General features: G+C 36.2%; 1 protein-coding gene across 1 annotated transcript in view; it reads right to left on the reverse strand.

The window, feature by feature from the left end:
- The window catches only part of ARIH1 (ariadne RBR E3 ubiquitin protein ligase 1), a 119,705-nt gene that overhangs the window by 46,657 nt on the left and 45,073 nt on the right, over nt 1-27,975 (reverse strand). Inside the window, exon 2 of the mRNA XM_042988445.1 lies at nt 22,933-23,000. Coding sequence (XP_042844379.1) covers nt 22,933-23,000 — 68 coding nt within the window. The remainder of the gene's footprint in view (nt 1-22,932; nt 23,001-27,975) is intronic.

A 27,975-nucleotide genomic window follows, 5' to 3' on the forward strand; every position in this document is an offset into this window, starting at 1 on the left:
GTTCCACATAAGTAATTCTACTTTAAAACCTTGGCCCATCTGATAGGGACAGAAATATCTAGACTTAACTTACATTTCTTTATCAGTGAGGCTGAACATATTTTATTTTTCTATGAAGATCTTACCATTAATTTATGAGTTCAGTGTATCAACAGGAAGAACAACCCTTTGTCTCATGCATTGCTTTGTTCCTCCAGTTTCTAACTTGCCCTCAACTTGTTTAATGGTGTTTAATTGCCACTTTTAATTTTTATGTAGGCATACTGACCATACAATCTTGTTGTGAGTTCTGGATTTCATATCAAGCTTTGCAAGATCCCTAAACCTAAAGATTATAAAAATTCATCCATGACTTATTTAGGCTTAAACTGTTTCCATTAAAACTGTTGATTCGCAAGGAAATTTTTTGTAGTAAGGAATCAAGCAGGGATTCCATTTCATTTAAATTAAAATGGCTATTTACTGAAGGGTGTTTCAATTACCCTAAACACTTCCTCCTACCTGTAGGTCTCAACTTAACCCTCAGTTCCTCCCCACTGCAAACCCCCAAATTAGGTAAGGTTCCCTGTATAACATCCTCACGGAACTCTGTACTCCTGCACAACACTTATCACATGACCAACTCCATAATCATTTATGCTTTCTCTGCCAAGATGTAAATCCCATCAGTACTATTTTATTACTACCGTAGCACCTGTGTCTAGAAGAATATTATAATCACTCAATTGCTTTTTAAAGAGTAACTGACTTAGAGTAACTTCTTAAAGATAATCCATATAACAAATTTGAATTTCTTTGCTTCAGACATTTTTTTTTTTTAATTTAAGTTTATTTATTTTTAGAGAGTGAGCAAGCGGGGAAAGGGGCATAGACAGAGGGAGAGAGAGAATCCAGCAGGCTCCAAGCTGCAGCACAGAGCCCAAGGTGGGGCTTGAACTTACGAACTCTAAGATCATGACCTGAGCCAAAACCAAGAGTCGGATGCTTAACCAACTAAGCCACCCAGGTGCCCCTGCTTTAAATGTATTTCTTAAAGAAAGACTATAAGCTTTTTGTTTTGTTTTGGTTTTTGGTTTTTGTTTTTTTAATGTTTATTTTTGAGAGAGAGAGAAACATAGTGTGAGCGGGGAGGGATAGAGAGAGAGGGAGACATAGAATTCGAAGCAGGCTCCAGGCCCTGAGCTGTCAGCACAGAGCCCGACGCGGGGCTCGAACTCACAAACTGTGAGGTCATGACCTGAGCCGAAGTCAGCCGCCTAACCGACTGAGCCACCCAGGTGCCCCGACTATAAGCTTTTTGATACATTGTAGGAGCCTTCAGAGAATTTTCAAATACTGCCCAGGTAAGCAGAATGGAAAGGTGAAGAATCTATTCATACTGTTGGACATGGTGGTCCTAGAAATCTTTTTCTTTTATTTAAGTTCCATTTTATACGAAATGTAACATTTTAAAAATTGGCTTCTTTTTGTTTCTATTTTTACTGATTACATGGTCTACAACGACTCTGTAATGGTTATCTGGAAAATACTGAAATCTAATTTATTTTCACTAAATGTAACTTAAAATCTGTACTTAGGCCTATTTTTTAAAAATTTCTTTCTTTTTTCTTTTTAAGAGAGCGAGGTGTGTGTGCATGCAAGCAGGGGAGGTGCAGAGGGAGAGGAAGAAATTCCCAAGTGGGCTGCACACTGCCAGCACGGAACCCAACGCGGAGCCCAACCCACAAACCTGGGATTATGACCTAACCCAAAATCAAGAGTCGGGATGCTCAATCGACTGAACCATCTAGGGGCACACCAAGCCTATTTCTTCAGTTGTCAACTTTAAATATATTGAGTGTCGTTATGTTATATGACCTGACACGTAACACTCTGGTTTTGTTTGGAAATTCCTGGAGCTTTTCCTAGTTGATTATCATTTTATGTAATTGTTTCACTAATTACATTATTTTTATATTATACAACTTTTCTTTCAAGATAATAAAAACTGTTTTTTGTTCCTTAACCTGATTGTTAACCTGATTACCTAATTACTTACACATAACTCAAATGCTTACTTTGGCCAAAATCTGCCCCCCATCTCCCAATATTCTTTATATTGACAATATCCATTTCCCTCTGATACCTGCTGTTATCAAAGTCTGTGGTCAAAATAATTTTTCTCATTTTATAACTCAAATCCCTTTTCACCTAGCATATATGTAATTTTGTTTTCTTTCTTCTTTCTTGAAATCTATTCGTTCTATGGGCTTTATCTTAGCTTTCAGGTTTTTTTTTTTGTTTTTTTTTTTTGAAATGCCATTTAGGCCTCAATTACTTCAAGATTCTTTTTAGTTATTAAGACTATGTCCTGGTGGATTTGTACCCAGTCTTTGTTAATCTGTCCTCCTGTCTACCATCTGCTAATTCCTTCTTTGTCCTTTTCCTGTCGTATGTAGCTCTATTTGCCATAGTGTCTGCTCTGTTTCTTGCTGTTCCCAATGTGATTTCAAGTTCTGCGGGATTATTACGTGTCCTTTTTTTCTTACTTTCCTCAGCTTCCTTTTTATCTTGTTCTGTTGTTTTATCAATTCATCTTTGATCCTTCATCTCACAGATTCTATGTGTATTTTAATTTCCTTAAGAGAACAGAGAAGCTTCTTTTTTTTTAAATTAAAAATTTTTTTTTAAAATCTTTATTTATTTTTAACACAGAGAGACAGATCATGAATGGGGGAAGGGCAGAGAGAGAGAGAGGGAAACACAGAATGTGAATCAACCTCCAGGCTCTGAGCTATCAGCACAGATCCCAGTGTGGGGCCTGAACTCACCAACAGTAAGTTCATGATCTGAGCCAAAGTCAGACGCTCAACCAACTGAGCCACCCAGGCGCCCCTTAAATTTTTTTTAATGTTTATTTATTTTTGAGAGGGAGAGATAGAGCGCAAGTGGGGGAGGGGCAGAGAGAGAGAGGGAGACACAGAATCTGAAGCAGGCTGCAGGCTCTGGGCTGTCAGTATGGACACCTGATGTGGGGCTTGAACTCACGAACCGTGAGATCATGACCTGAGCCGAAGTCACACATTTAACCGACTGAGCCACCGAGGCATCCTGCTTCTTCTTTCTAATTTTGATTGTTTTATTGTTTTATTAAGGACTACGTGCTCAAGAATATGGGTGGATTCTTAACTCCCATTTACCTGGTCACTATTGCTAGTATGCCAGCTTTTACATACATCTTCCCTCATGTAAAACAGGCCAAAATGAAAAGAGAATGACTGATTCAGGGTGAAGTACTGCAGCTCAGGTATCTTGTTTAATCAGTTAACACGTATTTCTGTCTGCTTCAATGACTTTACCAAACAGCTGCAAAGCTTATCCTAGGACATTGCTTCCCTCTTTTCCTGCAACTCCTGCCACCCACCCTTTTGAGAAAACCATTCATGTGATGAAAACAAGAATGGAAGTGAAAATAAAAATAAGAATAGCCGTGTGGTTTTTCCTCTGGTGCAGGCCCTCCTCAGTCAGGAAGAGCACAATTAAGAGTATCCCCACCTTCTCTCTCACATGGCCTAGATTTCTCCAGATTAAGATTGTTAGAAGGGCAACTGGAGAGGTTTCTCAGCAGAGATTTTTAAATCCTCTTTTCTCTCTAGGATTCTTTCTGTTCATTCAGTGTATTTACAGAAATATAGTTAAGCAAACTGGCACTTAATTAGCCAACTTTCCAGACAGAATACCTAGATCTTAAATTTTTCATTTTACTTGACTTCTAGACAGAAATATAGCAAACAATTTGAATTAAATTTCAAGGTGCTAACAGTTACAGCCTAAGAACTATGTCTGATTGTGGGGAGAGGAGACATGCTGATAGGGTACATAGCTGGATATTGTTGCTTTTTGAATTTTCAATGATGGTGGCATCATTGTTTGCCATTTCAATATTTAATTTTGCCATTAGGGGTTTATCTTAAAAGCCCCTACAGCTGCACATTTCATAAACAGACCACTGTTGAAGAACTTATTTTCACAACAGAATCAGAAAAGCAAAAAGGTTAAGCTAATTTAAAGTTATACTGTGGGCTTTTCTATTGCATATTTTTAGGCTGTTAAAGTTCAATCCTCCTTACAGGTTTTTTAATGCTTCCAATACATATTTATAACAAGTCAATTATCTTATTGCTGTTAAGTCTGAGAGGGAACGAAAGTACACACATATATGATAATGTACACAAATACATTATATATATATATATATATATATATCCATCCATGTATAAATATGCATATACACACACTTTTACTTCTAAATAACCAAATCATTTTGCTTCAATATTTTCATGTGGCATTTTATGGGTACCAGACTTCAATTTCAAAAGGCGACAGAACAGTCACAATTACTCTGTACCTTAATTAACTATAGTTCTCATAAAGCAAAAAAGGTCTGTGACACCAACATCTCTTCTAGGAATTACAATTTCAACTATTCTTTGGGTCCCATTAACCTGCTTCTAATGGTGTCAGTTTTCCAATTTTAGAAAAAGTATACTTAGACAAAAGGTCAAAGGAGCAAAGGAATAGCTTAAGTTTGTTTAAATCATATGGATGGATAAGAACTGTTATCATATTAATGAAAAGCAAAAATAATCGCTGGGCATGGAAAGGAGTCTTAGAACAGTAAAACTGAACCACAGTAAATAGACTAGGAGAGGCGGCTTTCCCACATATAGACATTAGTTTCAGAAACTCATATTCCATAGAAAGAAACCAGTAGATGCAGTACAGTATGGTACTATAGACATGCTATTAAGAAATATTGAAGCAAACAGTTCTCATTTAACTGTAGATGTGTTACTTTGATAAAAATTTAAATTTAAAAAAGGGCTCTTAAAGTAGAATGTGGTTTTTAAAGGTATTCTTTCAAAAGAAGGACTAAAATCGGAGATGACTGGCACACATATGAACCTCTACTAAGTAAAAAACTAAAACTTAGGGATAGAAAGGGATGGACTTCAGAATAGAAAATCTTTTCTTCTAAGGAAGACTTTTGGCCTTCATAAGAAAACAAATCTAATGAGGACTTATACATGTCTATAAGAACTTGCTTTAACAGTTTTGTCATTTGGGGTGCCTGGGTGGCTCAGTTGATTAAGTGTCCAACTTCAGCTCAGGTCACGATCTCATGGCTGGTGAGTTTGAGCCCCTGCATCAGGCTCTGTGCTGACAACTCAGAGCCTGAAGCCTGCTTCAGATTCTGTGTCTCCCTCTCTCTCTGCCCCTCCCCTACTTGTGCCTGCACTCTTTCTCTCAAAAAAAAAAAAAACAAAACAAAACAAAAAAAAACATTAAAAAAAAAAAAAAGTTTTGTGATTTGGGGTGCATGGGTGGCTCAGTCAGTTAAGCATCCGACTTTGGCTCAGTTCATGATCTCACAGTTCATGAGTCTCATGGTTCTGTCAGCACAGAGACCATTTCAGATTCTCTGTCATACCATGCCCCAGCCCCTCCCCTGCTCACATGCATGCACATGCGTGCTCACTCTCTCTCAAAAATAAACATTAATTAAAATTCTTTTTAAGTTTTGTGGGTTTTTTCCTGCTAATCTAAAAATAAGTTTAGTTCTCATTGTAATATTAATGTGTTACATGTGGTTTAAAGCTGAATAAACAGGGGCGCCTGGGTGGCGCAGTCGGTTAAGCGTCCGACTTCAGCCAGGTCACGATCTCGCGGTCTGTGAGTTCGAGCCCCGCGTCAGGCTCTGGGCTGATGGCTCGGAGCCTGGAGCCTGTTTCCGATTCTGTGTCTCCCTCTCTCTCTGACCCTCCCCCGTTCATGCTCTGTCTTTCTCTGTCCCAAAAATAAATAAAAAACGTTGAAAGAAAAAAAAAATAATGTTATAAAGCTGAATAAACATACTGGTCATGTATTTTTTTTTAAATACTTTCTGAGACTTCTAAGACTGTTCTCCCACTGGGGAAAAACACCCTAACAAAAAAAAAAAACAAAAAAAAAAACAAAAACAAAAACAAAAAAAACCAGCATGATCCTGAGCTTGCTTACTGCTCAACAAAAAAACCACTCTGACAAAGAAGCTACTAAATAAGTTGCAGTACAAAAATCTCATTTTTTATTTAAATTCCAGTTAGTCAACATACAGTGTAGTATTAGTTTCAGGTGTACAGTATAGTGATTCAACAATTCCAAACATCACTTGGTGTTCATCACAAGTGTACTCCTTAATCCCCATCTCCTATTTAACCCATCCCTGCCTCACCTCCCCTCTGGAAACCACCAGTTTGTTCTATGTAGTTAAGTCATTTTGCGGTTTGCCTCTCTTTTTTTCCCTTTGCTTGTTTGTTTTATTTCTTAATTCCTTAGATGAGTAAAATCATACATTAATTGTCTTTCTCTGACTGACTTACTTTGCTTAGCATAATACTCTCTAGAGCTCTAACCATATTGTTGCAAATGGCAAGGTTTCATTCTTCTTTATATTATTGCATAATTTTTGAGAAACTTTCTGCCATTTGTTCCCTCATCCTTTATGCTTTCTGGTTCTGAGCCATGATGAAAGCAAGTAATATTAAGAAACGAACTTCAGTGAAACAGATGTACGATAACTCTAGTCTTAAATTCACACAATTGTAACAGAAACACAATAATCTATGCTGTCTTTCCCAAAGGCTCCCATCTCCACTTATTACAGAAACATTTAAATATACAAAAGTCAAAAAAGAAGAGTAACTTGAACTCCCACATACCCATCATCCAGCTTTAACTATCAACAACATTTTGCTAATCTAAAGACTGTTATGAAGAATAAAATTTTGTTCTCACATGATTTATTTTTTTCTTAGATTTTATTTTTAAGTAAAATCTAAATTCAGTGAGGGGCTTAAACTCATGACCCAAAGACCAAGAGTCACATGCTCTACTAAGCCTGCCATATGCCTCACTCTCATATGAACTTTTAGGTAGATCTGAAACTATGCCTGACATTTTAAGAAGGTAATGATTATTCCCTTCACAGGTAGCTGTCCACATTCTCTGGCTCAATTAGGAGTATTTCAATTTACCAAATTCTTCTAACCTAAAGCCTCTGGAACTTCAAGAATGTTACAGTATCCAAAACTTTATAACTGATTTACACGTTTATTTGCTGTACCCCTCCACCGGAGGAAAAGTTGCAAAGCTTTTATTATTTTCTCAAAAGAGACTATGGCCCCCAAAATGACAAGAACCAGTATCATTTTTTTTTAACTATTTTTTACTTCTGAGAAAACAAAGACAGTGGCTTCGGTGCCCTCTGTCCAAATATGTGCATGCAAGGGAAGTGTCTACAGCCTCTTCTCTACTCAGTGGTGCTTTCCTCCTGCTATACATGAGCAGCACAACTTAGATAAAATGAAATAAATTACTTGTGATTCATGCAATAGTGGATCTGATTCCAATTAAAGAGAAATATAAAAAATATATACAAAATATTTTGAATGATATCATTTTATAATTTTGCTCACAATGTTTCAATATATTTAATGCGAAGTCCTCAGGCTGTAAATGTTGAGAGCCTCTAGAACAAAAAAGTATATTTAAAATCCAACTATGCAGGGCGCCTGACTGGCTCAGTCAGAAGAGCATGTAACTCTTAATCTCAGGGTTGTGAGTTCGAGCCCCACACTGGGTGTAGAGATTACTTAAAAATAAAATCTTTAGGGGTGCCTGGGTGGCTCAGTCGGTTAAGCGTTCGACTTTGGCTCAGTCATGATCTCACGGTTCATGGGTTCAAGCCCTGTGTTGGGGCCCTGGGCTGGGCCCTGTGCTGATAGGTCAGAGCCTGGAGCCAGCTTAGGATTCTGTGTCGTCTTCTCTCTCTCCTCCTCCTCCTCCTCCTCCCCTGCTTGTTTGCTTGCTCGCTCGCTCTCAAAAATAAACATACATTAAAAAAATAAAATCTTTAAGGGGAGCCTAGGTGGCTCAGTCAGTTAAGCATCCGAATTTGGCTCTGGTCATGATCTCATGGTTTGTGAGCCCCAATTCAGGCTCTCTGCTGTCAGCGCAGGGCCCGCTTTGGATCCTCTGTCTCCCTCTCTCTCTACCCCTGCCCACTAACTCTCTCAAAAATAAAAACATTTATAAAAAATAAAACCTTTAAAAACAAATAGAAAATAAATATAAGATCTAGCTATGCTAACACTAAAAGTAAGTCATCCAAATACTAAACAATAGGGTGCCTGGGTGGCTCAGTAGGTTACATGTGCTTTGGCTCAAGTCATGATCTGGCAGTTTGTGAGTTCAAGCCCCATGTTGGGCTCTGTGCTGCCAGTTCAGAGCCTGGAGCCTGCTTCGGATTCTGTGTTTCCTGCTCCCTCTCTGCCCCTCCTCTGCTCACGCTGTGTTCTCTCCCAAAAATAAACATTAAAAAAAAGGAAGAACAATATACAAGACAGTATATATGTAATATCCATTGTTACATAGTTCCTTTACATACTAAGCAACTATATTAGGAACTGTGCTGGTTTGTGGCAGTGTTAATGGCTCTGAAGGAAAAATATAGATAGTTACTTCAATCTGATATGCTAAGTATACAAGAGGTGGGAGGAGAATGCTAGGAAAGTATAGAAAATAGCAACTAACTTCAAGAAGTTAAAATGACTTAACAGTAAATGTGTTAAGAATTCAGAGATTAAGAGGATCCTAAGGGCATCATATAAATTGTATGTGATGTACAGAATTATACACAATGCCTGTGAGCACAACCTCAGAATGAAATATTATTGATGCTCTCTGAATCTGTATATAATATAGCTCTTGAGGAGACTGGGTCCTGAACAGTCAAAGGCAACCTAACAGAGTGTAGACGAATAAGTACAGACATACAGAATAGAGTGAGGGGTGCCTGGGTGGCTCAGTCGGTTAAGCATCCGACTTCAGCTCAGGTCATGATATCACGGTCCATGAGTTCAAGCCCCGCATCGGGCTCTGTGCTGACAGTTCAGAGCCTGGAGCCTGCTTCAGATTCTGTGTCTCCCTCTCTCTCTGACCCTCCCCATTCATGCTCTGTCTCTCTCTCTGTCTCAAAAATAAATAAACATTTAAAAAAAAAATTAGAATAGAGTGAAAAGTATGGAAGGTTTTTAAAAGTCAGTATAGCTTTGATGTGGTAAGAACCACAAAGATAGTGGAAGTTGATAAAGTAAGTTCACATGGTCAAAGTTAAGTTTAGGACAGACGTGACAGTAGAGCCTAGGAAAGCAGTTGAGAAAACTGTCTTGGAAATATGTTGATTTACTTGTAGGTAACCAAAGGTACTATTAATCCTAAAACAATCCAAAAACAAACTGGACCTTCCCTTTTAAGGTTGTTCTTTTTCCTATGTGCGTGTGTTTTAAAATTATTTTTATTGTGAGATAACACAATTCTAGAAAAGTGCATAAATATCCATGAGCAGCTTACAAACTTATAATGCAAAGACCACAACCCAGGACAAGAACTAGAATAATGCAAATACTTCATAAACACTCCAAACATTCCTTCTCATTAACAAACTCCTCTTCACCGAGAGGTAATCATTATCCTGTTTTTCTTTATAGTTTTACTGCCTAAATATACATCCTTAAAACAATATGGCCTAGATTTGCTGGTTTTTGAATTGCATATAAACAAATTCATATAGGAGGTAAGTATTTAGAGGTTTTCCTTTCACTTAATATGATAATTTTGTGTTATATATATTTTTAATTTGAGAGAGAGAGAGAGAGAGAGAGAGAGAGAGAGAGAGAGAATGAGAGAGAGAGAATCTTAAGAAGGCTCCACTCTCAGTATAGAGCCTGATGCAGGGCTTGATCCCACAACCCTGGGATCATGGCCTGAGAGCCGAAATCAGCCAAAATCATTCAACTGACTGAGCCACCCAGGCGCCCTTCAAGATGACGGTTTTTAAGATTCATCTATACAGTCACTTGTAGCTCTAATTCATTTATTTTTCATTGTTGAATAGTTATTATATAAATATACCATAATTATCCATGTATCTATAGGCATTTGCGTTGTTTGTAGGTAGGAGTTGTTATGAATAATGCTGCTATGAGCACAGTTATGACTTTCAATTTAGATGTGCATATTTCTTTCTATTGGGTATATACCTGGGAGTGGAATTACTGGGTCAAAGATATGTGTGTAAATACTAAGAGAAAAAAAATAATAAAACTTATTTTTACCATCTTTCTAAAATCATTTAACAACTTATCTGTAGATTCCTTTGGATTTGCTATAGATGCAACTCATATAATCAGTGAATATGAACTGTTTATCATCTCCTTTACAACTGTGATACTTTTTTTATACTACTGGCTAGAATCTTCTTCAGTATTATGTAGAACAGAAGTGAAAATAATACATAGTCATGTCTTGAACTCTATCTGAAAGGGAAATCTTTTCAACATTTCAGCATGAACTATGATATCTCAACAGGTATTTTTACAGATTTACTACATTAAGAAAGTTCTCTTTTGTGCCTAGTTTGCTAATGGGTTCTTTTTTTAAATCAAGAATGAGGGGTGCCTGGGTGGCTCAGTCAGTTAAGTGTCTGACTCTTGATTTCAGCTCAGTTCATGATCTCATGGTTTGTGAGATAGATCAAGCCTGGTGTTGGGCTCTGAGCTGGCAGCACCAAGCCTGCTTGGGATTCTCTCCCTCTCTCTCTGCCCCCTCTCTCAAAATAAATGAGCTTTAAAAATAAATAAATAAGATCATGAATGATTACACTGATTTTTAGCAACTGCTCCTTTGCATCTATTGAGACTGTTTTTTTCCCATTAAAATTTGTTCAAGTGACCATATTGAATTGTTCCAGGTTAAACCAACCTAGGATTCCTGGGGTCAACTGGAGTTGGCAAGGCTGGGTTATTATCCTTTTTATGTACTGCTGAATTCAATTTGCAAATATTTGGGGTTTTATTTTTTGCATCTATGTAAATGAGAGAAACTGGCAAGTAGTATTTCTTTGGGTTTTGGAATCAAGGTTGTGACAGCCTTAAGAGGGTGGGTAATCCTCATTTTGTTTTCTAGAAGAATACAAGGTTAGAGAATATAAAGTTGGAGTTACTATTTCATTTAATGTTGGCAGAACTTCCAAATGTATCTATCTGGACTTACTTTTCTTCACAGAAAATTTCAGTTTATAGTGATAGCCCATATAGGTTTTCTATTTATTTCTTATGTCAATTTCAGTAAACTGGCATTTCTTAGCATTTATCCCTTTCAGTAAAATTTCAAATATTGACACAGTTATCTTATGAGGTTTTAATTCCTTTTAAATATCTGCAGGATTCAAAGTGACATTTTTTTAATGTTTATTTTTGAGAGAGAGAGAGAGAGAGCGCGCGCGCTAGCGAGAGCAAGCATGCAAATGGGGTAAGGGCAGAGAGAGAGACAGAGGATCCGAAGTGAGCTCTGCACTGACAGCAGAGAGCCTAACACGGGGCTCAAGCTCATGAACCAGGAGATCATGACCTGAGCCGAAGTTGGACTCTTAACCAACTGAACCACCGAGGCACACCCTAAAGGGACATTCTTTTTCATTTCTGATATTAGTTATTTGTGACTTTTTCTTCATTAATCTCAACGAGGTGTCAATGTTGTCAGTTTTTTTTTTTTTAAATCTTTTGGTTTGATCCCCTTTACTATAGGTTTCTTTTCTATTTTATTAAATTCTGCTCTCTGTTATTTCTTCTTGTGATTTCTCTAAATTTATTATGTTGCTTGTTTTCTATCTTGATACATCTAGCTCATTACTTGAGACTCGAGATGAAAGCTTAGTTCACTGCTTTCCTTATATATGCATTTAAGGTTATACACTCTACTCTTGAGCACAACTTAGGCTGCATTCCCCAATTTTTTCCCTTAATATTCAAACAGTTGATTAAATAACAATTATTAATATTCAAAACTTCAACATTGACAGAACTTAAAATGTTGACTTAAAAAAATACAAAGGCTAGTTACAACATAAAGGTGTTTATATTAATTAAAAGATAGTACTGTTTATGAAAATATTTTCCATGAACACAGTATTCTAAATTGGCATTTACTATCTTTCAACATACTGAGGTATCCATCTTACTATCACTTCCACTGTTGCTGTTAAGAAGTCAGCTGTCCTCTAAAAGAATACATAATAGGGGCGCCTGGGTGGCTCAGTCAGTTGAGTGGCTGCCTTCGGCTCAGGTCACGATCTCGTGGTCCGTGAGTTCGAGCCCTGCGTCGGGCTCTGGGCTGATGGCTCGGAGCCTGGAGCCTGCTTCCGATTCTGTGTCTCCCTCTCTCTCTGCCCCTCCCCTGCTTGCTCTCTGTCTCTGTCTCTCTCTCAAAAATAATAAACATTAAAAAAAATAAAATAAAATAAAAAAAGAATACATAATGTATGCTTTCTATATTTTTTCTCTATATACATTATATATACACAAATCTTTGCTTTTTGAAAGTAATCTGCCTTGTATCTTATTGCTTTTATGACTATCTATTTTTGCTGTTGTTTCTATAGTTGTACTATGATGTTTTAAAACGTGCATTTCCCCCCACCCAAAATATGGATTTTTTACCATATTTCATGAAATCTAAAATGTTTTGGTGCTGAAATTTCGTGATCTTACCAGAAAGTGATGAGGGGAAAATTTTCACATAACTCAATATTTCAATATTGTTGGACTGTAAAGTGCCATCAATTGAAAGATGTATTCAAATTTCAAACACATTAAAATATCTTGGAATCAATTAAATATGATTTATTATGTATGGGAACTGTTAGGTTTCTTAAATTCTGTGGCATGTTTTTCTTTTACCAATCTGGAAAATTATCAGCCATTATATCTTCATATATTGCCTCTGGGCCATTCTCTCCTAAAACTAAATGAGATCTTCTCATTATATCCTCTATGTTTCTTAACTTTCCTTCTGTATTTTCCATCTTTTAGTGTATGTACTTAATTTAGATAGTGGTTTGATCTTTTAGCAAACTAAACCTCTCGTTAGCTTTGTCCAATGTACTGTTAAAATTAATTCACTGAGTGAATTTTGCTTATTTTGTTATAGCTTGAGAGCTTAATGTTCTTTCCCCAGAAAAGATTTATATTTGCTTCTGTCAAGTGCCTGGATACATTAATAGTCTAGGACCATCTTAATCCATATTCAAGGCTTAAAGTTGTCTGGACCACCCAGATGACATGAATATTATCTTCAATCTTCAGAAGAGCTGGTTTACCTAATCCTCATTCTTCCAGAAATTCTTTTTTTGTTGTTTTTAGTTTACTTATTTATTTTGAGAGAGAGAGAGAGAGAGAGACAGAGACAGAGACAGAGAGAAAACACACGCAGGGGAGGGGCAGAGACAAAGAATCTCAAGCAAGCTCTGCACTGTCAGTACAGAGCCTCTCACGGGACTCAAACCCACAAACTGCGAGAGCATGACCTAAGGAGAAATCAAGAGTCAGATGCTCAACCAAATGAGCCACCCAAGTGCCCCTACCTTATCCTCATGCCTAAGTGGGCCTAAGACTCTAACATTTTCCCCACTTACCCCCTCTCCCCAAGCAAAGGGCCAACAAAAATCACAGCTCAGTCTCTCAGCTACCTCTTCTAGATCAGAACATACTTCCAGGGCAAAGCAGACTGGAATGCTTGGCTCATCTCTCCAGATTTCCATATTCTCTTATTCCTATTTTACTAATTTTTTGATTTTTTTGATTCTTGTTTTTTAAATTTATTTATTTTTTGATTTTCTTAACTTTTAAGATGTTCCAATATCATACAGATTTCTCTATTGTAGTTAGTAGATAGAATGGTCCAAATTACCAGAAGTTTCCTAGAGCCTTGTATATTCTCTGTCACAGTTAAAACTCCCCCTGAACATCTCTTCCATCTATACTTTGCATTCAATTAACCATCACTATCCTAAGTCAAGCCAACATTTCCCTTTTACTTAGAATATTAAAATAGTTTTCCAATGGGTCATCCTGCTGATGGATAATCAGCTCATATTATCACCAATTTTTTTCCTGCACTAATGCCCTTTTATCACATTTCTCCATAAAACAACCTTCAAAGCTTTCCACTTAATAGGAATAAAAGGCCAAATTCATGCCCAGGTTCCCATGTCACCTGCCCTCCCAAGTCCAATCAAATGACATCTCATCAATAAATCCTTTCCTACCTGAGCCAGAAATAACCTTTTATGTATTCCCTTAAAACGTTATCTCTAAGTACCTTAAGGGTAAAAAATGGCGTATGACACACTGCTTTTTGATGTTCTTCATCACTCAATGTCTCCTACACAACTGATGTTCAAAAACATTCTTGAAATGTATGAAGTAGTAAGATAAGTAGCAAGACAGGGACAACACAGTAACTTCAGGTGAAGTCACTAATGGAAGAAATTGCTCCAAGTTCATTCAGCTAGGAGATGGTAGAGCAGAGATCCCATTAACCACTATAGTATATAGCAAGATGGTACATTTGCCTCTTTCCATACATGCTCCGCAATAACACTTAAACTGTTTAAATAGTAAAAAAATCACAATAATATATAAGAGTGAAGAATGCCATCACAAAAGCCTGCTTTCTGATAAACCAAATTTATTTTCACATCCCAGAAGTTAACTGTGAAACAATGTATCATTAGTGATGCAGCTAATAAGGAAAGTTCCATACCATAATAAACATATAAGTGCTGGTTCTAGTACCTATTCACTAAATGGTGTTAATCCTTCAGAATGAAAACCGGAAAGTTATTTGCTACGTAGTCTGCACTGAAATCAGTCTTCAAGATTCTTTGATTACACCTGTCCATTAAAAGCAGTAAGTCAAAGACCACCTATATTTCCCCTCTCCTCAAAAATGCCAGTTAACTCATTAACACACACCTTATAGAGGAGATCCTGATTTTGTATTTGTTATCAACTCTAAAGAAGTTTGACTTGGGGGTTATGTCTCTAGCTCCTGATATACTAATATCTGATTTACATGCATGTCATAATTTTCAGAAATTACATACATATTACAAAAAATAAAACCTACAAATGGTTGAATTACAATATTTACTAAATACTGACTACAGATTAGGAGTTCTGTTATGCACCAGCAATGAAAGACGAATAAGATAGTTTTTATGCCTAAACAACTCTAATGGAAGTGTTGAAATATTAAATCAAATACATTTAAAAATGCAACAGAAGAAGTGATTAATTTTTTGAGAAAAAAAGTCATCTTAGAAGTAAAGCTTAAGTTGGGTTTTAAAGAACAATTAGGAAAAAGGATAAAGAGAAAGGCATGTCAGGCATGGGCCAACGACAGTACAATTCCCAAAGTGCTCCCTAGGGCTTTACAGCTAAAAGCCTACGTAGATATCCACAGAAGCCCCATGTCAGACAAAGGAAACAGATGCAAGGTTGAGTCAACGCAAAAATGAATTTGGTGACATCTTAAAAGTTGTGTACTACTAAAGTGTAATATGAGAATAGAAATAAAGATACAGAAATAAAGAGAAAATAACAGAAAGGCAAACAGAAGCTGGCTTTTTAAATGTCTTGTCAGGGGAGGCAGGTGGGGAGAATGGGCAAAATAGGTGAAGGGGATTAAGAGGTACAAACTTCTAGTTATAGAACAGGTAAATCACAGAGATAAAAAGTACAGCAACAGGGAATACAGTCAACAATATTGTAATAACATTATATGGTGACATTATCATAATAAGCACTGAGTAATGTATACAATTATTGAATCACTATGCTATACACCTGAAACTAACATAACATTGTATTTAAACTATATTTCAATAGTAACAACAATTTTAAAAATCTAAAACAAAAAAAGCCTTGTCATAAAAAGAAAGGGAAAAAAACCAACTCATTTTCATAGTCTCTCCTGCTAAAGGATTCATGCCTACCAGGAGCTGGGTAACCTATAGTTTACAAAAAGCATAGTGCCTGAAGAAGACTCAATGAAGAATTCATTCTTTCAAAAGGGTAAGGATATATCCAGCTTTCAGAGGCTGAAAGAGCAGAAATATGAATTGTGATATCACATGCCCAATATGATGATATGAGCTGTGACGCCTGTGTCCAATGGCAACAGCATGTTCACTAAAACAGTTTGATGCTGTGATGTGGACACTTCCTGGATGCACAGCCTTCATGGAGGATTCGCAATCTTTAATGTTGTTTTCACTTATTCTCTTCAAGTTTGTTTAACAACTAAAAACCCTCAATGATAACAGGAATGGAAAAGGCTCAAGATATGACAGATGAAATAATGGAAGCAACATCCCACAAAAATTATGATAAAATCAAAGCCCAAATGGAAAGGTTAGCCTTCTAAAGAAGTAGAAGGGCAGATATAGTTGTTGCTGCACTTCTGATTCTCTGATTTGCTGTTCTGCTTTATCTGGAGAAGCAAAGGAAGAAATCTAGTGAACAGAAAAAATTCTATTTATGTAACAGAAGAGAAATTAATCTACAGAGTAAAAATGCAGAAGGCTGGGTAAGAAAGAAAATGGCAAAGGTCTGGAAAGCTGCTATGAGAGATAAAAGATGACACCAAAAAATATAAATTGTCCCTTCTCCATTAGCCCTTCCTCACCTTTACCAAAATGTATTTTTAAAAGGAATAAATTACTTGTTTTTAGGGTCAGGACAAATTTGTTTAAACCATGGACTAGACATCTGGGAGCAAAATAAGAAGAATTATTGGCAAGAATCTATTTATACCTCTATGGCTCTCACTAGACCATAAGATCCTCCTCCAGGGCAAGGACTAGGGCTCCCTAATGAATAAACAAACAAAAAATTGGTATGTTTGGTATATGGAAATGAAGAATGACAACAGAGAGGACAGAATTTAAAGTACTTCACAATTTCGACTAGGATAAGATTTACCTTTAAGTATGTCAAAATGAATAGAAAAGATACTTGAATATATTCTGTGTTACTAAGCGGGAAGTAAGATTTTTTTTAATGCTATGTAACAAAATTATTGGCCATATTGTCTAACCTATGATTCTGGGGAACCTAAACTGTTACAAGATTGACATACAAGCCATCTTCATTTTTATACTCAAAGACAGGAAGGTGCACAGTGTCACTGAAACTGTATTTCCTTACATTCTGGGTTTCTTTCTTTTCACTTTCCAAGGGTATTAAGGGAAGGTGAAGGAGAAGGCATGGAAAGGGGCCTAGGCATTGATGTTTTTTAAAGTTCTCAGGGATTCTAATGTGCAACCACTTTAATAGTTTATCAGTTGATTCTTTGGGATTTCATAAATAGATGATTATACTGTCGACAAAATTTTCTCTTCCTTTTTTTAAATAAATGTTTTCCTACAAATGAGCGTTGGGGCATCTGGGTGGCTCAGTCAGTTGAGCATCTAACTCTTGATTTTGGCTCAGGTTACGATCTCACAGTTTATGGGTTCGAGCCCCGCACTGGGCTCTGCACTGACCGTGTAAAAACTTGGTTTCTCTCTCTCTGCCCCTCTTCTGATTGCTGCTGTCTGCTGTCTCTCTCTCAAAATAAATAAGCTTAAAAAAAAAAAAAAAAAAAAAAGAGTGCTTATTTTCTGAATCAGTTATATTGTTATAAAATTTTTTTTAACGTTTATTTATTTTTGAGACAGAGAGAGACAGAGCATGAGTGGGGGAGGGTCAGAGAGAAAGAGGGAGACACAGAATCTGAAACAGGCTCCAGGCTCTGCACTGTCAGCACAGAGCCCGAGGCAGGGCTCGAACTCACGGACCGCGAGATCATGACCTGAGCCAAAGTCGGACGCTTAACCGACTGAGCCACCCAGGCGCCCCGTTTATCTTGTTATTATAATGCTTTTCTGTGGTTATTGAAGAAAGTTCACAGCATACATAAAAGTATAAAGAAGAATCTAAAAATAACCCATAATCCTCCCATTCCCCAATCTTTATATCACTTATTTAAGTTTCCATGTTTTATTTTACTTATCAGAACTTCCAGTTCATTTAAATGCTGGTAACAGCCAGTAACCTTGTTTGGTTTTAATGGACATCCTTCCAATGTTTCAAAATTAAGGATAATTCTGCTATTGATGATTAGTTGATATTCTTTATTAATACCTTCCTAGTTTGCTAGAAATTGTTTTTTCTTTCTTTCTCTCTCTCTCTCTCTCTTTCTTTTAATTTCAAGCCCGACATGGGGCTTGAACTCATGGCTCTGAGATTTAAAAAAGTCAAATGCTCTACCGACTGAGCTAGCCGAGCGCCCCTACAAATTGTTTTCTTCTAACTCATGGGTAAATGCACAATGTATTAAATGCATTCCTAACATTTATTATAATTTCCTTTTGGTTTCCCTTTGCTAACCTGTTTTAAATTAAATTAGTAAGTGCTATAGATGACTTTTCTCCCCAATGGTGACCTGTTTTTGCATTCCTAAGAGAAATCCTACTAGACCATTAATTCTTCCAATTTAATTGTTATTTTATTTATGAATTCAACAGCTATGTTCATAATAAAGACAGCTTTCCTATGCTGTCTTTGTCAAATTTTGTAACAAGGGTTATTCTGATTTGGCTAACAGGAATTAATAATGTCCTATCTTTTTCTATGTTCTGAAATAATTTTCAATAGAAACTGGCAGTTCCTTGATGGTTTATTAGATAGAACTTGACCATAAAATCATGTAGTGTTTTTTGGAGAAGTAGAGGGATCTTTTGGTATATTTACTACATTCTTCTGTGGTTATTTTTCTACTTCTTATGGAGCAATTTAAGTAATTTCCATTTCTAAGCTTTCAAATATATTGGTAAAAGTAGCATACAGTATTCAGTTATAACTTTGAAATATTTTTCCCATCTGTAATTATGAATTATTCCCAATGTTTATTTGTGCCCTCTTCCCTAGTCCCCATCACATTTACCAATAGTTTATTTCCTAACCCTTTTCAAAATAGCTTTAACTTTTTAAGAGCAATTTTAACTCACAGCAAAACTGAGGATTAAGTACAAAGCATTCCCATATACCCTTTACCCCCCCCCCCCCCACACACACAACCTGGTCCACTAGCAACATCTCACATTGGAGTGTCACATCTGATAGAATCAATGTACCTACATCAACACATCATTATCAAAGTCCATAGATTACATTAGGGTTCACTTTTGTGTTGTATGTACATCTTATGGGTTTGGAAAAATGTACAATGACATATACCCACCCTAACAGTTTCATACAGAGTAGTTTCATTGCCCTAAAAATCCTTTTTGCTCCACATATCCATCCTTCCCTTCCCCATCTCCTGGCAAGCACTGATCTTACTGGTCTCCACAGTTTTGCCTTTTCCAAAACGTCATATGGTTGGAATCATACAGTATGTAGCCTTTTCAGATTGGCTTCTTGCATTTAAGGTTTCTCCATGTCTTTTCATGACTTCATGGCTTATTTCTCTTCAGCATTAAATAATATTCAATTGTCTGGATGTATACCACAGTTTATTCATCCACCCACCAACTGAAGGACATCTGATTGCTTCCAAGTTTTAGCAATTATGAATATTCAAGTGCAGGTTTTTGTGTGGACGCAAGTTTTCAACTCATTTGGGTAAACACAAAAAGTGTGACTACTGGATCCTATGGTAAGAACATGCTTAGTTTTGTAAGAAACTGCCAAACAGGAAGCAGAGGGGCTATGCCATTTTGCATCCCCACCAGCAATGAGAGTTCTTGTTGCTCCACAACCTCATCAGTATTTAGTAGTGTCAGTGTTGTGGATTTTAGCTATTCTAATAGGTATGCAGTGGTATCTCATTTTAATTGGCAATGCCCTAATGATATATGATGTTGAGTATCTCTTCATATTAGCTTATTTAACATCTATATCCTCCTTACTGTGATGTCTATTCAGATTTTTGCCCATTTCAAACTTTTTTTTTTAATTGTTACTGAGTTTTAAGAGTTCTTTGTATATTTTGGTTAACAGTCTTTATCAGAGGTCTTTCACAAATATTTTCTTCAAGTCTGTGGTTTGCTTCTCATACTCTTGATATGTCCCTTTTAAAAAATCCATTTCAAAAAATATTTTTGTTTTATGTATTTTTGTTCCCTATTTCATTTATGTTGCTTTTATCTCTATCTATGCTGCTCTCTTTTTGTGGTTTTCTAAGTTCCTATTTCAAATGCTTAGTTTGTTTTCTACCTCTTTTTCTCTTATAAAGATACAAAGCCTATAAATTCCCCTGTATCTCTTCAGCCATATCCTCCTATATTTGTACTTTCACTGTGTAGTTATAATCATTTTTGGATAATAATTATTTGAAAGTATGAAAATAAAACGCATATCAATTTTTACTGGAATTCATGATAGCCTAAATTTGACCAATTTGAAAATAATATACTCTGAAATGTACCAAATACCAATACGTATTTTAAATCCTCTCTGTTTACTGATGAACAGTCTAGAAGAAAACACATTATTTTAAGAAAAGTTATGTGCCAAGGGAGATATGGGAAACTGAGGAACCTCAAAACAAGAATAAAGTTATTAAATAAGTTGGATACTGTTGAAATAAACAATTTAAGATGGCTAAATAGCAGAATGGGTACAAAAAGAAAAGCAAGTTAGTGAAATAAATAAAGATAAACCTGAGGAACTTCACACACCAGAGTAGAAAGACAAAGATGACAAGCACAGAAGAAACATTTTGAAAAAAGTTAAACTTCAAACGAAGATCCAGAAATTTCAACATGTGACTAACAGGAATTCCAGAAAGCATCAGGAGAATATAAAAAAGATAATACTAAAGAAATAATAGCCAGGAATTTCCCCAAACCAAAAAAATTAGTTCTCAGACTTAAAGGTCCCAACTGGACATGCTTTCAAAATCTACAAAATTTCAGAAGATTAAAAGATTCTCTTAGAGCCCTTAAAAATTTAGCACATATGAAATGATTTAAATGACTAAAGATATATTCTGGAGAGAAAAAGGATAAATTTGGAGAAAACAGCAGGATGCAAGAAACTAATCAGCCAAAACAAACAAACACCAGTTAAATATATGAGAGCAAAATTGCCTGTAAAGGTGGCCACTAGAAAAACTGAAATAAAATGAGTAACTCTGAAACTACGGGGGGGGGGGGACGACTTGATCAAACCAATAAAATAAACAAATAGAAAACAAAATAAATATAAAGCACATCTTACATGGGAGTAATTATATCTAAAAGTGTGTCAGTGCTAATATCAAACGTAGAGTATAATGTGAAACTCATTAAATGAGAAAAAGATACTGGATATTCATTTTAAAACACTATTTAAAGATATTATAAATATCCAATAACATATCTTCAGAATATATAAAAAACTGAAATTACAAAAAGGAACTGAAGAGTTCACACACACAGAAGTTTCCAAGAAGCTGCCTACTTTTTAATTCATACTTACCACATGTAAGTACAGTATTTAATTGAAAAATGCTTTCAGCAGTATCAATAGTGTTACAGGAGAAAATTCAGAATGTCTTTGGAGAAATAAGAAACTGTAAGTCTCATTCACTAGAAGATCAGATGTAAATAATGAAAACTCCTTTTCCAAATAGAAGTGTCATAAAATAAGTCAGAAAACAAATGTTTCCAAAGTTAAAAAATACCACTGACTTCAAAAAGGGTAGTCAGACCCAGCAGGACAGTGCAGGCAATCACACTGAGGAGGCATTTTATTCTTCATGAACCCTGGGAAAGCTATATAGCATATGTTGAAGAACATAAGCAATTCTGGAGTCCAATAAACCTGAAGTAGGAGTGCTAACTCCTTGTGTTACAAAACTGAGATAAATATACTAAGCCCTAAACCTTAGTTTTTGTATCAGTTAAGTGGAGATAATAGTTTCTAGCCCCTTAATAAAGCTATAAGAAGGATTAAATGAAATAATGCCTGGCACAAAGGGCTCAATAATTGATAACTATTATTTGTTACCATTAAATTGTAGTTGGGGCACAAGATGTGAGAAAGTGAGTAATGTTCTTATTTATTATCTGTTTTGCAAAATTCTTTCAATTTTAAAATCAAATGGGAAATACTTTCCATTTATTTATCATAATATCTGGGTTCTCAATTCCCAACAACTAGTTGTAATTTTTTATTAAAATTAGGATTGTTAATTTTAAACCGAAGAATATGGCTGATAGAATAAATACAAGCTTTCACCCTACCACCTTAACAAGTGCTAATTTACAATCCAAGGAAGAAAAAAAGATTAAGAATGGCATTAATATTGTCCTTCTCTAGTCCCTGCAATTTCCTCCCTTCTAGAACCAGAAACATTTTCAGAGAGAAAATATAAAAAATACTCACTGGAATATAATCTTGCCTGAAACCAGAGAAAGAGTCCAAACAGCTATTTTGATGGTCAGGATACCCTGAGCAACTTCTTCATTTTTACTGAATAAAGGTCATTAATATGCTTAACATAGATATAAAGTTTTATGGACAAGAAATTTTTAATTAATGGAAGATATAAATTATGTTTGAAGGCTGTGTCAAGGGCTTTTTAAAATGTGTTTTCTTTTCTTTTATTATTTTAAATAGGCTCCATACCCAATGTGAGGTTTGAACTCAGGAACCTGAGATCAAGAGCCACAAGCTCCACTGAATGAGCCAGCCAGGTGCCCCCTAAGAGGTTTTTTAAAACTCATTTTTAGTTCTCAGTACTCAAGAGGATGTAATTTAGAAGATACTGAAGGAGAGCCCCCTCACCTCCATAATAAAAGAAGGAACAATGAGCCTAAGTTCCCTAACACTAAGTTTACTGTAAAATTTACACAAGGAATGCAAGAAATTAAAGCACATACTGGTATATAAATCAATTCCTTATCTGCTTCTTATAAATTCAGTTCGACAGGCTTTCTGTGTTATTTGTAAGTACAAAGCTGACAGTATAGTTCCTTACCTTTCCATTAGCTTCTCTTTATCCCAATTGAAGTGGCTAAGGAGTATTCTTGTGATAGTTGCTGGATTCTAAAGAAGGGGGGAAAAAAAGTTATTTTAAGGTAATAGTACTTAAGTGAATTTTTAGGTTGAATTTAAATTTCACCCCACCCAAATTTCCTTTCCTAAGATATTTCTTTGTTCTACAAAGAAAATATAAAATTTAATTGTAATATCAAAGCAATTTAAAAATAGTTTGCCATACTAATTTGTCAGGTTTCTATGGGATTCTAAAGCAGAATTCAAAATAAGCCAAAAAGAAATTGAAAATTTACTGTATTAAATCAAGCACTAATTAAAATTCACTGATTTTTGCAATTAAGATTTAGCAGACTGTCACACTGTTAATTGACAAAATTTCTATTCAATAAAATTTCTAACACCTTGAGTAGAAACCATTTATAAGTCAGAAAGTCCTTCAGAGATATTTAATGAAAAAGACAAAATATCTGTACTGTGTAATAATTTAGAGAATATAATCCAAGGATGCTGTTTCATTTCTGAAAAGAAAGGCTAACACCATGAAATAAACCCAAAATTTACTGTCCTATTGTTTAATGCTGTCATTTATTTTTATTAACATTTATTTCCATTTCTCATGAAACTAGTCAGGTTACTATTTGGGTACAGAATTTTAACTTAAAACTCTAGTTACAATGTCAGAGGTGTAACTCAAACCTCAATCTGTTTGTTTGTAGGTCACAGTACAATTTTATTACATCAAGTAACATTTCAAAAAGAATCTCTGTATAAAATTATTTTGTGTCACCATAGTTAGACCAGAGTTTTAGTTAGCCACTAATTTAATTAAAAAGTAATCTTGTATAAAAATATTGTCATGAAAGAAATCTGTACCAATTATTCTCAACAATACCATTTGTCACAGAGAAATTCACATAACATTCAATACCCTCCAAAAACGCCAAAGATGCAGACATGGTAACTCTCTCATTCACCCACTCTAGGCACATTTTGCTAATCCATTTAGGTACTCCTTGCTTCTTGGGTCCAGACTCCTCCAGAATCCTCCTTTAAACACAGCATTTAACAGACTCCACCACTTTACAAGAGTTAATATGGGGGGGGGGGGGGACCTATTAACTGATCCTATGTTATGTTTGTTTGTACAGAATATGCATTGTTGTGTCCAGCTCTCTCAGAAATGTGATCCAACAATTTATTAACTTCCCCCCCCCTCCAAAAAAAACCCAACTCAACTCTTGTTTGGAAACAGGTTTCCACAATAGGATTTGCCTACAATTAAAACAGTTATTCATTTAGGTTTAGACATATGAAAAATAAAAGTGGTAATCCTATCAATTGGGAGAATGAAGTCTAGAAGTGCCGATGAGAACTGTGTGACTGTAATTTTGTGGCACCCAATATACTGTATTCTCTGCCACTAGATAGAATGCTTAGAGAAAAATGTTTCAGGAGGTGTTGAGTCTTGACTTGCAAACAGAAAAAAGGGAGAGGGGAACAAATGCCCTCTCTGACTTGATGTTGCAATAGTGTCTTTTCTGTGCTTGAGTTTCAATATCAGAAACTTCTATCCAGAGGTTCCCAAACCTATTACTGATTCATCCAAAATTACTATGGAAAGTTCTGTTAAAACACAGATCCCCGGGTTCCACCTCCATAGTTCTACTTAATAGGTTTGGGGCAGGACAGGACCAAATGTGCTCATGATCCAAGGGACTCAGAAAATTAGACCAGCAGTTCCCTAGGGAAGAAAACATGACAACTTTTCTATTTTTTTAGCTCATCCTTCAAAAATTCCTGTGTAGGTGTGTATGTGTTTGTTTAATAATGTGTGTATTATATTAAAGGTACATGCTCAAAAGTTTTTCCCAAAAGGACAGACTAAAAAAATTCATCTAAACCACAGTGGCGTGATAATGCCAAAATACCTGTATTCTGCGAGGGTCTATGCTATGGGACAGGAAATATTTCACAATACTAACTAATAATTTTTGGTTCACTATTTCAGTGTAGGTGGCTCAGATCATTTATGTGCACTACATATAAAGAAAGGTAATGGGGGAATAACATATAATGTGAATCTACTGTATGTGAGGCCCTGTAGAAGGTACTTGATATACCTCATTTAATTCTCAAAGCTCTAAGGTAAATATACTTATCTGCCATTTTAAATATGCAAAAACTATGATTAGAATCTTTGGAGATTATAAAAATTACCCAATATTATCCAGTTAAGTGGAATAGTTGTGACTTCTAGCCTAAGACAATCTGAATCTAATATTCTTTCAGTTATTCCATGTAATAGAACCTAAAGGAACATTAAAGATATCATTTACTAGTCATATGTCTATGACTATCTGTGCTGACAGTACAGAGCCCAGAGGCTGCTTCAGATTCTGTGTCTCACTCCCTCTCTGCCCTTCCTCCCTTGCTCACGCTCTGTCTCTGTCTCAAAAATAAACATTTAAAAGTTTTTTTTAAAAATGGGTATATTTAGTCATATAGTTATACATCAGTAATGTTAATTTATTTAAAAACAAAACAGTCTGACTTCTGGTCCTGGCCAAGATGGAATAATAAGCTCACTATAGCATCTCTCTCTCCCCTCCACTGATTACAACTAAAAATTGGACAAAATACTCTTAAAATTAAACAATAGCAAGCAGATTGGGGAGGGAAGTGAAGAACAAATAAGGTGGTGGTGAATATCCTGTTTGTTTTTTAACCTTTACTTCCTGGCTTTGACCCATGGGTGGGTCAAATAGAGAAACTGTATAGCAGGCATGAGCATCTAACACTAAGAGGATTGCATCATTTTCGCTAGAGGGTTATGGCAAAAGGCTACCACTAAGGTAGGGAGAATACTTTTTTTTTTTCCTTCTTTTGTTTCTCTAGGTCCTGCCCTGAGGCCTGCTGCAACCATGAGACTCCACTGCTCCAGAATGACAGGAGAAACCTACTGCTCTGAACAGAAGAATAAGGAAGAGGGCCCTGAAAGGGGGGAGGGGGAGTGGAAATCCCTATTCTTTTCTTTTTTCTCTTGCCACTTCATCTCAAGGCACAGGTAAGAAACTAAAAGCTAGAGAACTCCAAGCTTCAGGCTAGAGGAATGAAGGGCCTCTGGGAGTCAACAGTGTAGGGGAAATCACTGAGAAGAGAAAGATGGAGAAGTGATCCTTAAATCTGCAAATGAACCAAGTCCTGGGCTCAATTACAAGCTATGTATATGTGGAACATGGAAATTACAGGAGAGGCTTTTAGAATAGAGCTATGGTGCATTATGGTATATATAACTGCCCAAGTCCTAGATCAACCTAAGTGGGAAAGGGAGGGGCAAACTCAACACAGCAAGGGCTTTGAAAACTGAACAGATAATGGAAAAACTGCCCATATAAACTGAGAAAGAATATGCAGTCATAACCCAATTGGACTTACCTCTTTACTAGAACAAATAAAAAATCCTCAGCTCCCTAAAGGATTTTAACAGGATGCAGAATCTCACAACAAAATATTCAAAATACCCAGGATAGAATCCAAAAGTTAACAGACATAGCAAGAACAACAAAAATGTGACCAATTCTCAAGGGAGAAGACAACTAATAGATGCTAACCCCAAGATGACCCAAATATTTGAAATACCAAAGCCTTTAAATTTTTTTATGTTTATGTATTTATTTAGAAAAAGAGAGCAAGAGCAGGGGAGGGGCACAGAGAGAAGGGGAGAGAGAGAATCCCAAGCAGGTTCCATGTTCCCAAGCCCGATGTGGGGCTCGATCCCATGACCTTGAGATGATGATCGGAGCCGAAATTAAGAGTTGGGTGGTCAACTGAGTGAGCCACCCAGGCACCCCAGAAATACCAAAGACTTTTAAAGCAGCTATTAAAAACATGATCCATTAGGTAAGAATGGACACCTTAAAATGATGAACCAAATTCTTAGGAAAGAAATGTAAGTTATAAAAAAAGAACCAAATGGAAAGTTTAGAACTAAAAAACTAAAGTTTACTGGATAGGCTCAAAAGCAGAAAGGAGATGACAGAGAAATCACTGAAACTGATATATCAGTAAGAGTTATAGAAATTTAACAACAGAAAAACTAATTAAAAAAAAAAAAAAGAATAGTCTCCAGGTACCTGGGAGGCTCAGTTGGCTGAGTGTCCGACTCTTAATTTCAGCTCAGGTTCTGGTCCCAAGGTCATGGGATTGAACCTTGTATGGCGCTTCAGGCTGAGCGTGAAGCATTTTTTAAAAGAACTGTCTCTCAGGGTCCTGTGGGGTAATATCAAAAGTTGTCAGCCTAGAATTCTATATTCAGGGAAAGTCAAGTTCAGGATTGAAGACAAAGATATTCTCAGACAAAAGAAAACTGAGAACTCACTGTCAGGAGACCTGTTCTAAATGAAATGCTAAAGTTCCTCAGGTGCAAGGGAAATGTTACACTGTGTTAACTGGAATTTAAATAAAAACCTGAAAATAAAGTGTTATTATTAAGAAGAGAGGAGGGGAGGGAAGGAAAGAATACCACCTGATCTCAAAACATACTATAAAGCTCCAGTACTGGCAAAAGGATAGACATAACAATCAAAGGAACAGAAGCCAGAAATAGATCCATACAAATATGGCAAAATGAGCTTTTGCAAAGGTGCTAAAACAATTCAAAGGGTCGGGGGATTGGGGGGGAACCTTTTCAAAATAACCAATCCTACACTGATTAAGACATCCTATAGGGGCACGTGGGTGGCTCAGTCAGTTAAGCTTCCAACTTCAGCTCAGGTCATGATCTCACAGTTCACTCAGGCTCTGTGCTGACAGCTCAAAGCCTGGAGCCTGCTTCGGTTTCTGCGTCTCCCTCTCTTTCTCTGCCCCTCCCTCACTCACGCTCTGTCTCTCTCAAAAATAAATAAACATTAAGACATCTATTTCTTTTTAATCAACTGTAACCTATACCTTAAAGACTTTACACAAAATTAATAATGGATCAGACCCAAATGTAAATCATAAGACTATGTAACTTCTAGGCGAA

The sequence above is a fragment of the Panthera tigris genome, chromosome B3 (genome assembly GCF_018350195.1).
Source record: "Panthera tigris isolate Pti1 chromosome B3, P.tigris_Pti1_mat1.1, whole genome shotgun sequence".
Classification (NCBI taxonomy): Eukaryota; Metazoa; Chordata; class Mammalia; order Carnivora; family Felidae; genus Panthera; species Panthera tigris.